At 35.8% G+C, this 11,505-nt stretch overlaps 1 protein-coding gene and 1 long non-coding RNA gene across 2 annotated transcripts; both read right to left on the reverse strand.

Annotated features, from left to right (window-relative positions):
• Positions 1 to 8,761: 8,761 nt before the first annotated feature.
• On the reverse strand, positions 8,762 to 9,198 carry LOC149091115 (uncharacterized). Its single transcript, XR_016197161.1, has 2 exons — positions 9,117 to 9,198; positions 8,762 to 9,018 (listed from the first exon to the last, which is right to left on the reverse strand). It is a non-coding gene; the product is annotated as an uncharacterized LOC149091115 (long non-coding RNA).
• A 1,218-nt stretch (positions 9,199 to 10,416) lies between these two features.
• Positions 10,417 to 11,065, reverse strand: Grx1t (Glutaredoxin 1, testis-specific). The gene has a single exon (XM_030390799.2). It carries the CDS (start codon positions 10,903 to 10,905, stop codon positions 10,555 to 10,557), a length of 351 nt encoding a protein of 116 aa, XP_030246659.1. The 5' UTR covers positions 10,906 to 11,065; the 3' UTR covers positions 10,417 to 10,554.
• Positions 11,066 to 11,505: the final 440 nt, after the last annotated feature.

An 11,505-nucleotide genomic window follows, 5' to 3' on the forward strand; every position in this document is an offset into this window, starting at 1 on the left:
GGGGCACATGGCCAACATTGCCAAATATCCGTTGGCCAAACATCAATGAAATTCCAATAGGGCAATCGTTATTTGATGGCAAAACCGACCGTTACAATTCATCAAACAACAAATGGATATTACTTCATCGAGAACAATATTAAATACTTGAACGTAAAACATGAACGTACCACAATGGCCGACAGCGTCAGGCCCAGGATCGAGCCCAGACATTGACACTGACACGGGCACAGCCAGTGTGGTGGAGGCCAGTCCATTTGGGCTCCATGCCCACCCATGCCCTCCCATGCTTCGGCCGAAACGAGCTCAAAGTGTGTCCACATGGAAGCGAACGACTGCTGCGAGCCTGAAACAAAAGTAAATTGCAATAAAAGTTTGTAATTGACAAACGAACAACAAACAAAACTCCACTTCAGTTGCCAGTTGGTGGACATTGCTTGCCAGGCGAGAGAGAGAGAGAGAGAGAGAGCAGGCCATTGGATGTTGAATGTTGGATATGGATGTCGTTTTGGTCTGACTGGCGGCGGTGCCGGCAGTGGCATTCCATGTTTTCGGCGACTAAACAACTGGCGCTCAAATCAACAAAAACCGATTTTCAGAAACAGGAAGCAACAGCAGCTACACGGCCGTTGACAGGCATGCAACCCCCTTCCTCACCCCCCCCCCCCCTTTCGTCAGCAGCCCGCCACTGCCGACTTCCTGCATCCAAAATGTGCCCGCATATTGACTTTGTGCGAGGGGCACAAACGATTTCGGATTTAAGAAATAAAAGTTTAGTGCCTCAGCGAGCAAATCTGCAGCCACAATGGCAAACAGCTAACCAGACTACACACACACACACACACACACACACACACACACGCTGGCAACAACAACAATGAGTTAGAGCAAACAAAAGACGCGTCTGTGGTTGGCTCTGCCTCTGGCTGGGTGGGTGAGCTGGCCGATGTGGGCTATAACCAATGTCGGCGGTTACTACTTTGACTTGTTTACCCCGCCAGAATCAGCAACAGCAGTTTGTATTGGGTATCGACCAGGGACCAGGGACTGGGTCAGGGCTCATTGGTTTCGGGCATCAACTGTAAATAGACTCCACTCCACTCCGCTCCACTCCACTCCACTCGATTTGCGATAGACAAACGACAAGTGCAATCGCTTAGCCACCGCTGGCGACAACTGGCTTCCGGTTCCGGGCGTGAAAACTATGCAAAGGCCAGCAAGTGGAGCTAAGCTCAAATAATTCTTGCAAAATTCTATAGAAAATCAATTGAATTTGCAGTTAATGTACAGTTGCTACAGTAGCCGCAGCACAGCTGAGTCGATTTGTATTTACCTGGCAAGCACTTGAATGTTAATTGTTTAATTTGCATGCCCCGCCTGGGAAATTAATGAATTTGTGATTAGCAGACGTGTGCATGCCTGGCTGGCCGAACTCATTTCAATTTGCGGCCGACAGCCCGCTGGGCCGAGTCGGTGGCAAGAAATGGCAAACGGAAACTTGACTCGGCTCAAAAATTAACAGCGATTTTCATGCTGGCTCGAGCTGGATTCGGATTTCGGTCTGAAGAGCTTTCGGTTGGGCCTGAACAAACGATGCGCTAATTTGACAAACCCACATGAGGTCCTTTACGTTTACAAATACTCTTCAAGAGAAATACGTGAGCAGAACCAGTCGCCCTCTGTATGTGTGTGTGTGTGTGCGTGTGTGCGTGTGTGCTTTGGCATGCCGTGTGCTACTCGAAACAGACGCGCACTTAACCTGCACCGCAGGAGGCTGTCGTAATTGCGAGTCCAGTCCAGACGTTGAATACCTCAGACCTGGATCGTTCGCACAATCAAATCGAAATGAAATTGACCATTAATGGGTATTTGGTATGTCTATCTCTCTCTCTCTCTCTCTCTCTCTCTCTCTCTCTCACTCTATCCCTCTCTGTTTGGACACCTCTGTACATATGCAACTGTCAACGTATTGAATAACATGCCGAATGCCACGATTTGACTGCCATTTTGCCACTGACAGCTATTGTGCATGTTGTTGACATGTGAGCAATTGTCACGCAGCAGCAGCAACGACTCAAATAGACAATGCAGCAGGAGACTATTAAGCTCAAGTGCCCTCAATGTGTACGTATGTATGATATACATATATGTATGTCAACAAACTTATGCCTTAATATTGTAAAAAGACTTAAGAGACATATTTAGCTTAGAGCTTGACCAGTATGTAAAGGAAAAGAAAACCCTACTTAGAGCATTGCTTTAACTAAGCATAATTCATGAATTTTTGATATTATATGAAATGTACATCATTGCATTCATTCATAATTTTTGCAGCAGCAGCAGCCAATATGGGAACCTATTGATTAATAATTAAATGCGAAACTCTATTGAATAGTTAGCTCAACATTGGCTGAAGCAAGTGCTGAAATTAAATTATTTCAACTAATATAAGTTGTTTTGAATCAGCCTATAACTAAAACATATTAAGTATAGTAACCATAAATATATATAAAAATGAATAGGATTTTTTGAAATTTATGAATAAAAAAAAACCAGGTATAAAACTTCTATATAGATTTTATTCTATGTTATTTTCTATAATAATTATTGATTTATTTATTTTAATTTAATTTTCTTTAGTTTATGCATTTTAATTTAATAATTATATTATTTCTTTATTTATTTTATTGTTTTTCTTTAATTTATTCATTTTAGTTAATTAATTAAATTATTTATTTAATTTTCATTTACTTTAATTTATTCATTTTAGTTTATTAATTAACTTACTTATTTTTTTATTTTTTTCTCTAATTTTTTTTATATAAATTAAATTTTTTATTGATTTATTTTATTATTGTTTTCTTTAATTTATTCATACAGCTTATTAATTTCATTTATTTTCTTTATTTAATTCTCTTTACAAATTCATTTATCTGCTTAAATTCTTAAAAAATTATTTAGCTGGCGGCATTGTTTAATAACTTCTTTTTTATTGTTTGAAAATAATGTTTTGTCATAACTCAAAAATAAAGATTATAAACCAATTGACGTCGACGCTGGCTGCGCACTTTGCAGCATTTGGCAAACTCATTAAAAAGTTTTCAGGATGAACGCAAAAGAAAACGAGTAATGGGTAAAGCAATGCTAGAGGATACCCATTCAAAAGAGGAAAATCAATAAAATGTAATCAAATCAAGGGGAAAATTAGAATAACAAGCAGGATCTAGAAGAAAAGAAATACGAAGAGGTATACAATATGCTTCCATAGGAAACAAATATTCATAAATGTCTCTCTCTCTCTTTATCTCTCTCTCTCTCTATATATATATATATTTCTCTCTATCTATCTATCTATCTCTTTCTCTCTCTCCCTCTCTCTCTGTACACTAGTGTTTCCTATACTCGCTCGTTTCATGTATTGACTATGATCGCGATTCCATTCCATATTCCTGCTGGAACAAGAGTCATGCCAAATACAAATAGAGTCCAAGCTTAAGTACTTTTTCATCACTGCTCACATTATTTCTTTTCAATGAGTACAGCAAACAACGACATCTCACACACTCACACACACATTCACACACCTGCATATTTAAGCGAGACTCCGTTAGAGAAGCTGCAAAACTTGTTTAGCGCATAACTCAAACGTTTTGTCGCTCGCTGCTCCGTTAATTTCCCTTCTTTTTTTCTGACTCTTTGTTTAAGTTCAATTTTTTCCTCCTTTTTTTCTCTTGCCGGGGATGGTGAGAAATTTCTCTACGCTCATTTTTCACGGTTCAGAAATGCATAAACTTTGCCAGCAAACGGAACATTTTTATAGCGCATTTAATTAATTAGTCATAAAGTTTTGTTCTTCCCAAGAAAGTTGGTTGGTTGCTTGGTTGGTAGCCTCGCCTGCGCTCTGGCTGCTTTCATCAACTTCTTGGGGAGGCGTAAGTCATTATCCCTTTCTGTGCCTTCAGCTTCTGCTTATTATCCAGCGTCAACGATAGCTCGTCATCATGCGCCCGATTATGGACCCAGCTCAGCCAGAGCTAGAGCCAGAGCCGCCCTCGACTCTGACCAAACAAGGTCTCCAGGCTCCGTGGGTAACAAGCGATAGACGAGCCCGGGCCAAGCCACATAACTTTTAGACATTCCATTTGGCCCATTTGGCGTTAAATATTCATGTGCAATGCTAAGTGGCCCGCGAAAGGTAACTCCTGGTGGACGTGGAGTGTGGCATCAAGTTCGCTCCCCGGCGATTATAATGCCAATTTCTTGCTTTGTGGCTGAAATATTCATAAAATGCTTAATTAATTGATTAATGGCCTCAAAGTCAAAAGTTTTGCCAAAAAGCTATCGCTAGGTATCAAATTACTCATAAAGGTCCTTACCACCCTCTCGCCTCCACTTCACTCAGCCCATGGATGCCCAGGCATGAATTATAATGCTTAGCCTGCGGTACGCCTGGGAAATGCCAACAGAATTTTGGTTAGTTTTAGCCAGCGCAGCAATTGCGCATTTCGCTTGTGGCTCGAAAATTATAGCCAAAGTTATTCCAGCCAGAAGTTATGCTCAATTCAATTGGATAAATAAATTTCGATTTAGCTAATCGAGCATTAAGCACTAATGATATCTACACAAATACTACCCCAAATTAAATTTCAATAAATTTATAATTGACATTAAATGCAAGCAGCCAATTTAATAAAATTAATCATACCTCAATTAAAATTTATAATTGATTAAAATTAAGAAAAAATAATATTTATTAACTTTAAAATATTAAACATAAACTGAAATAAGATTTAGAAAGTTTAAATTAAATCTAAATAAAATGTGTTAAAGTGTATAAATTATATTTTAATATTCAGAATATTTATTTATTTATGTACATTAACAAAATATATAAAATATAAATTCAATCTAAAAAAATGTTAGAAAATTTTTAATAAATTTAAATTTAAAAATTTAAATAAAGTTTTCCCAAAATGTTTATTATTAAATTTAAAATGTGGGATCAAACCTTTTTATAGACTTAATCTAATCACTAATCTAAAGCATTTTAGCTATGGTATAAATATACATATATAGTATAATTTACCTATATTAAATCACAAATTTTCTTTTATTCGTTTTTCTGAAGCTGAAATAGAAATAATAAAGAATGCCGAAAAATAATTCTTTTAAAATTCTTATACCTCTTCCATATTCCTCTCTCAGAATATTTAATTGAGTTAGGATAAGTTTGCAAATAATGCAATTAAGCCAATTACCAATTAATGTATAAAGAGGTTAAGCAATATTATTTCATTTATTTAATTTGAGCTCTAATGCCAACCAGCAACTGTAAAGCAATCTGAATAGCCTGAGCTACACATACGCCACATATAGCCAGCTGTACGCCCGTCCGACCAACTGAAATGTGTAAAAATTGTTCTAAACGACACTTGCACGTAACATGTCATGCCAACATATAATTATATTATGGACGTCAATGGACGTCAATTGGTAACCCGACCCGAACAGCCGGACCAGCCGCGCCCCCAAAAAACGCCCACCTTTTTGGTCGTACATATAACAAAGATCCGTTGGCTTGATAAACTTGAATATCCCCGGGGGCACAGCCACATGGACGCACTGCAGCAAACAGCAACAATAATAACAAACAATAACAACAACAATGGGGAAACAAACGCACGTGTTAACAAGGATGCGATAATAAAAATAGAAAGAAGCAACAACAATAACAACAAAGAAGAAGTAAATAAAGCGTTGTGAGGAAATAAACGCTAGAATGACAGGAAATATGTGTGCGTGACATTGTAACTTGCCCGGGTTGTTGGTCCCTGCTGCACCCTCGCTGCCGCCCTCGCTACCGCCCTCGCTGTCAGCCGTTGCCAACACGAAAGCAACAGGATACACTACACCTGTATTTATATGTATATGCCAACATAGCCATGTACAAATGCCATGGTTCAGCTGGAAAGCATTGGCCAAGCTTCGCCTGGACACGAATAGCTCGAGTATGCTTCAAGATGGGCGGGCCTTCGGCATGATATGTGTCTGGCCGTCGACATGACATGCAATGGTCACTGAAATGAAATATATGTGAACATTAAAAACATATCATGTTGATAACGAACAGTTTCCATTTTTTTCATTTTTTCATTTTTTTTTTTTTTTAGATAAAGGTGCATTAATATTTGTTTTAAATTATGATATTAGACTAAATGGAGAATTAGCTGAAGTTGTGCATTTTAAGGAATATCAATTGTTATAAAATATTGTATTTATATATATTGCAAAAAATTATAAATAAATTGGGAAATTGAATAAATGTATACTGAAGAATAAAGTACTATTTTTAATTTTATTTAAATTAATCATTTAAGAGCATAATATACTGAATAAAGTAGGCATTTTCTACTATTTTTAATTTGTATTTAAATTAATTCATGTAAGAGCAAAATTAAAGTCAGACTCAGCAGCAATTCAACAAATTGGTATATTAATTTTTTTACTTTAAAAAATATCGGTTTACTCATATATCATCTATATAAATATCTCGATGAGTACTAATACTTTTTCATTTATATTTATTCATATATCATCAATATAACTTTCTAGATAAATACTAATTCTTTTTCGGGCAAGATTCCCAAATTTTCCTCTGCTCAGTATTTATTTCCCTTATTTCCGAATCAACTGCATTTACTCTAATGAATATCACTCCAAGTAAGCTTAAACGACAATAAATTGATGCACCTTCTCCCCTTTCAGCACTCTCTCTCTCTTTCTGTCTCCCTCCCTCTCTTTATCTCTTTCTCTGCCTTTTATCATCAGAAATCACATTTGTTGCATCTAAGCACTCAAGCTAGCTTTAACTGAGCTCTGAGCAGCGCATTAAAGCTAACAATGTTGCAGCCCAACTGTGAGTGGAATGAATACATAGTTCTCTCCGTTTGGCTGAGTTATCAAGCGTAAAAACTCGTTATAGCTATACAAAAATTTGCGTACTTGCTACCAGCAGGCAGCATTTACAACTGCTCTGGCAATTTTTTACGATTCAACGCTTGGCTATAATAATTGTATTTTTGATATCTTCTTTTCCTCTTCTTTTTTTCTCTCGTCCTCTCTCTCCTCGAGAAGTTTTGTTCGGCTACTTGGCACAGCTGCCGACTGCACCTCTTGCTAACTGTAAATTGTGAATAAGATATGAATTTCGCATTTTGATTGCGACATTAGATCCATCTATTTATCAGTCTCGAGTATCACAGTCACTTCAATTAGCAGCGCCATCAAATTTTGCTGCAACTTTGTCGCTCGGCTTTATGGCCATGCTAATGGCCAATCCTTTCCAGTTGGCTACCAAAAAACTTAAAAAAAAAAAAAAAAAAAATTTCATGGTCATTTTTATAGCCGATTTCATTAGGCGAATGTGCCGGTACCCTGGAAATGCTTTAACTTGCTTGAGCTTGTATCTGGAATCGATCAATTTGTTAAACAACACTTAAGCTAGAAGTGTTTAAATGAGAAAAAAATAATTATAATAAAATAAAAAGAAATAAATAATAATAATAAGAATTATAACAAATAAGAAAACTAATTTGTACCAAAATAAATAAGAATAATACAATTTAAAAGAAAATGAATGCATTTAAAGTAATACAAAATAATAAATTAAAAATGCCAATAATCAAAATAACTTAATAAAAAAATTAAATAAAATAAAATTAAATATTTAAAAAAAAATTATGCATAATTAATAATAATAAATAAAAATTAAAAAAAAAACAAATATACAATAAACAATAATTTAAAAAAATGAACAAAAAATAATACAAATAGTTAAAAGAAAACAATTAAATTACACAAAAATAAATATATATATAAATATAATTTATAATAAAATAAAAAAAGAAACATTTTTTATTTAAATAATTTAATATTTATTTTGTACATTCTTCAATTGACTTGCCTCTTCAATCATAAATATTTCATACCAGTCTCGCCTATTTACAGGGTATATATAGACCGTCCGGCTGACCAGCGTGCACTGATCCAACTAATTTTTGTTTGTCAAACAATGCGATTACAAACTATGATTTACGCTGGCGTTAGGCTAGACGCATTATTTGCCCAGCCACGCCCACAATTAACATTGCACTAAAACCATTTTAAACAGGTCAAAAGCATTTATTAGTTGATTTTCTTTCGCTTGGCTGAATTGTGGCTTTTAATAAAACGAGCTTTTGTTCTCCGACCATTTTTTTTCTCATTTTTTCTCTGATTTTCTTTTTTTTTATGGATGCAAGTTTTACAGTTTGGCAAGCCACTGCGAACGGCCAGTGGCATTTGGAGTTGAGGTTGAAATTGAAGCCAGCCAGACATTGACTAGACCATATATCATATATGTATGAATGTGTGTGTGTGTGTGTGTGTGTGTGTGTAGCCTTCATTGTGCGCAGTGCGGCGGCAGCGCCTTTTGATAGACGATTTATTAAGCGTTTATTATTAGTTTTTGCCTTTTGGTGGCTTTTAGAGCATTTTTGATTACAAATTCCAATGGCTGCAGCTAAATGCTGCTATAGACCGTATAATGGTTGGAGTAAAAATTGTTAGTTAAATACTTGCTAAACGAGCGAAAGATGATAGCTATAAAGGAAAGACTTTAGATATTTGGTAGAAGCTTGAAAGAAAATGCTATAGAGCTTAAATAATGCAAAGAAAATATACATTTGAATAGAATTTTCTTTCAAATATACGCAGAGTGTAACTGGGCCGACCTTATAAAAGATTTATCATTATTTTTCATAAACATTAATTGAAAGAAATGTGTAAATTTGTCGGTAGCCAAGGCGCAGCTCTTTCCATTCAAGAAGAAAGAAAAGTGCATAATGTAAATGCCGAGCGGCTTTATTTATGCAACACAAAAGCCGTGCAACAATAATGCACATCAATGGCAGCAACAAAGGCTCGACGCTGCCTTTTAACAGCTCAATATGATGCTTAAGTTGTTGCTTCCTGGGCACTCTGATTGTGCGAAAATGCAAAACAATTAACGCTGAGAGGTAGGCAAATATGGATGCCGTGGCTCGTTGCTGTTGCTGCTGCTGCTGCCGACTGCACACCTGACTTTTTGTGAATGCTAAATGTAGCAGGGCATCCTGGCTGTCAAACAATGCATCTTTGTGTCCCAGTTGGAGTTGCTCGACTTCAAGGCACATATATGACACATCGTGGGGCGACGGCTGCAGCTCAGGGTCAACGCCAGACGGTCAGGGCCTGGCCGACAGTCCAGACTGACATTAAACTTGCATGAGGCCATTAAAGAAATGAATCCATTTAAGCGTAGCCCAACACATCACGCATGTAGTAGCAGTCGGGACTGCACCCAACATCATCGTCGTCGTCGTCGTGTAAGTCATTTGTTTGAGGCAACTTTAAATCGCTGCGCTAAGCAAATAATTGATTGAATTTGCGCTGGCAAATTGCAGCAATTTGTTGACATTTCGGAAATTGTTTTCAAATTGCTTCTACAATGTCGAAATTTAGTTTACTCTCACCTTAAACTGTTCAGCTTCGTGTTTGCGTACCTGCGCAGGTGTAGCATTGAAAAGAGTAAAATAAAAAATAAAAATAATAAAAATAGGTGTGTGCGCTTCACATATTACAATATGCACACGTGTCGTATGCGTAATTTGGCTTATCGATTTTGGAATGTCAATGCGTTTAAGTAGTAGTGCCATTTGAATCATTGTTAACTCTGCAAGCTGGAGTTGATTTAAATTTAATATTGAAATGCGAAAAATTACATATACACGAGGAAGGTAAAATTAATATGTTTAATATATTTAAATAATAATACTGGCCCATATAATGTACAAAATAATATTTACAAAAAATATTTATAATATTTAAATATATTTATAAATATTTATATTTAAAGATATATTTATACAATAGATAGATAGATATATTTACAGATATATTTATATATTTCTATTTACATATAATATTTATAAACATACCAATTATCTATTTATTTATTTTGTATATATTATTTGTATTTATTTTTTATTTATATATTTTTATATTTAAAATATTTTTTTTATTTAATTTTAATTTTATTTGTTATTCATATTTTCATTTATTTATTCATTTTTCTAATTTCTTTTATATATATGCTCCATATTTTTAATTTCTATTACTAACTTTCTTATATTAAGAATATAGATTAATTATAAGTCCATATTTCCTCTTATTCATTGAGCATTTTTCGTCTCTTCGCCGAAGACATTTTTAAATCTATTTAAAATATCTTTCCTTTTTACAGAGATACTTCCCAGAAGAGCAGTTCATTTTTTATGTAATTCTACTCTACTTATTTTTACTCCAATCTCCAATCTATAAACATAACATAAGCCAAAGATTTTTATTCTATGCTCAATATTTTTTTATTTCTATTATTTCTCAATCAAAACTCAAATCAAACAGAACTTCAATTGGTGGTGGTGCTGCTGCTGCTGCTCCAACTCTAAACTCTCATAGGCCTCTCCAATTGGAACGTCACTGGAAGTATCGCTGCAAGGTGCCGTTCTCGTAGAGACGCTTCACGTCAGTGCCGCCGCCAATGAATTTGCCATTGATGAAGCAGCGTGGCACTGTGCGAGCACCAGTTAGCTCGCCAAGCACCGCCTGAAGCTCGTCGGCATCGCTGCGCAGGTCCAGCTCGATCACGGTCATCTCCACGTTCAGCTTGCGGAACTGCTCCTTGGCCATGCTGCAGTAGGGGCAATAGGTCTTGCTAAAGATCACGACCTTGTTGTTGTTGATTGTGTCACGAACGAACTGTGCATGTGGACTATCCATATTAACGTACATCATCGGCTTTTCCATAGAACTAACTATAGTTCCCATTTAACACTTCTGACCCGCTACCAATCGATCTCTGATCGATCTATGGACTAATATGTTTCGAGTTGAGAAATATGAAATTTTGAATCGTAATTTTCCGACTATGCTGAATAATATTAAAATGCTGTACAGCAGCGTTTGCTATGATCAGAGATACGATTACAGTTTGCTTTGAATGGAACTTCCATTTGTATATAAGCTTTCTAACATGAAGTCCAATAAAATATGAATTTTATATACCCCTAAAACTATCATTTTTGTAATCCTTTGCTTTTCAACATTATGACTTCACCCTCAACCTGAATTATTAACTCTTTTAACAGTCTCAGTTTTCAGATTCATGCATTATTTAACTTCCTTTTTTACAGCAAACATCTTTTGCTTACCTTGCCGTTCATCAGCCAAAAGAAGTCTCACCCATTTCCCACAAGAGCTCTTTTACCACTTTCACTCCTTTGCGGAGTTGAAAACATCACACAAACATATCATCTACTCCTAAAACTAAAACAAACACGAAGGTGAGAGAAGCTGCTTAAACAGGGATACCCTGTAATGAGCTGAGTGATGATGTAGATGATGTATGAGTAGTGGTAACTATCATGA

The sequence above is a fragment of the Drosophila navojoa genome, chromosome 5, assembly GCF_054131105.1.
Source record: "Drosophila navojoa isolate 15081-1374.11 chromosome 5, UAZ_NAV_1.0, whole genome shotgun sequence".
NCBI classification, from domain to species: Eukaryota; Metazoa; Arthropoda; class Insecta; order Diptera; family Drosophilidae; genus Drosophila; species Drosophila navojoa.

Bases quoted from the DNA above. Each gene is read 5' to 3' on its own strand.
- Grx1t (XM_030390799.2), bottom strand. From the start codon at position 10,905: ATGGGAACTATAGTTAGTTCTATGGAAAAGCCGATGATGTACGTTAAT.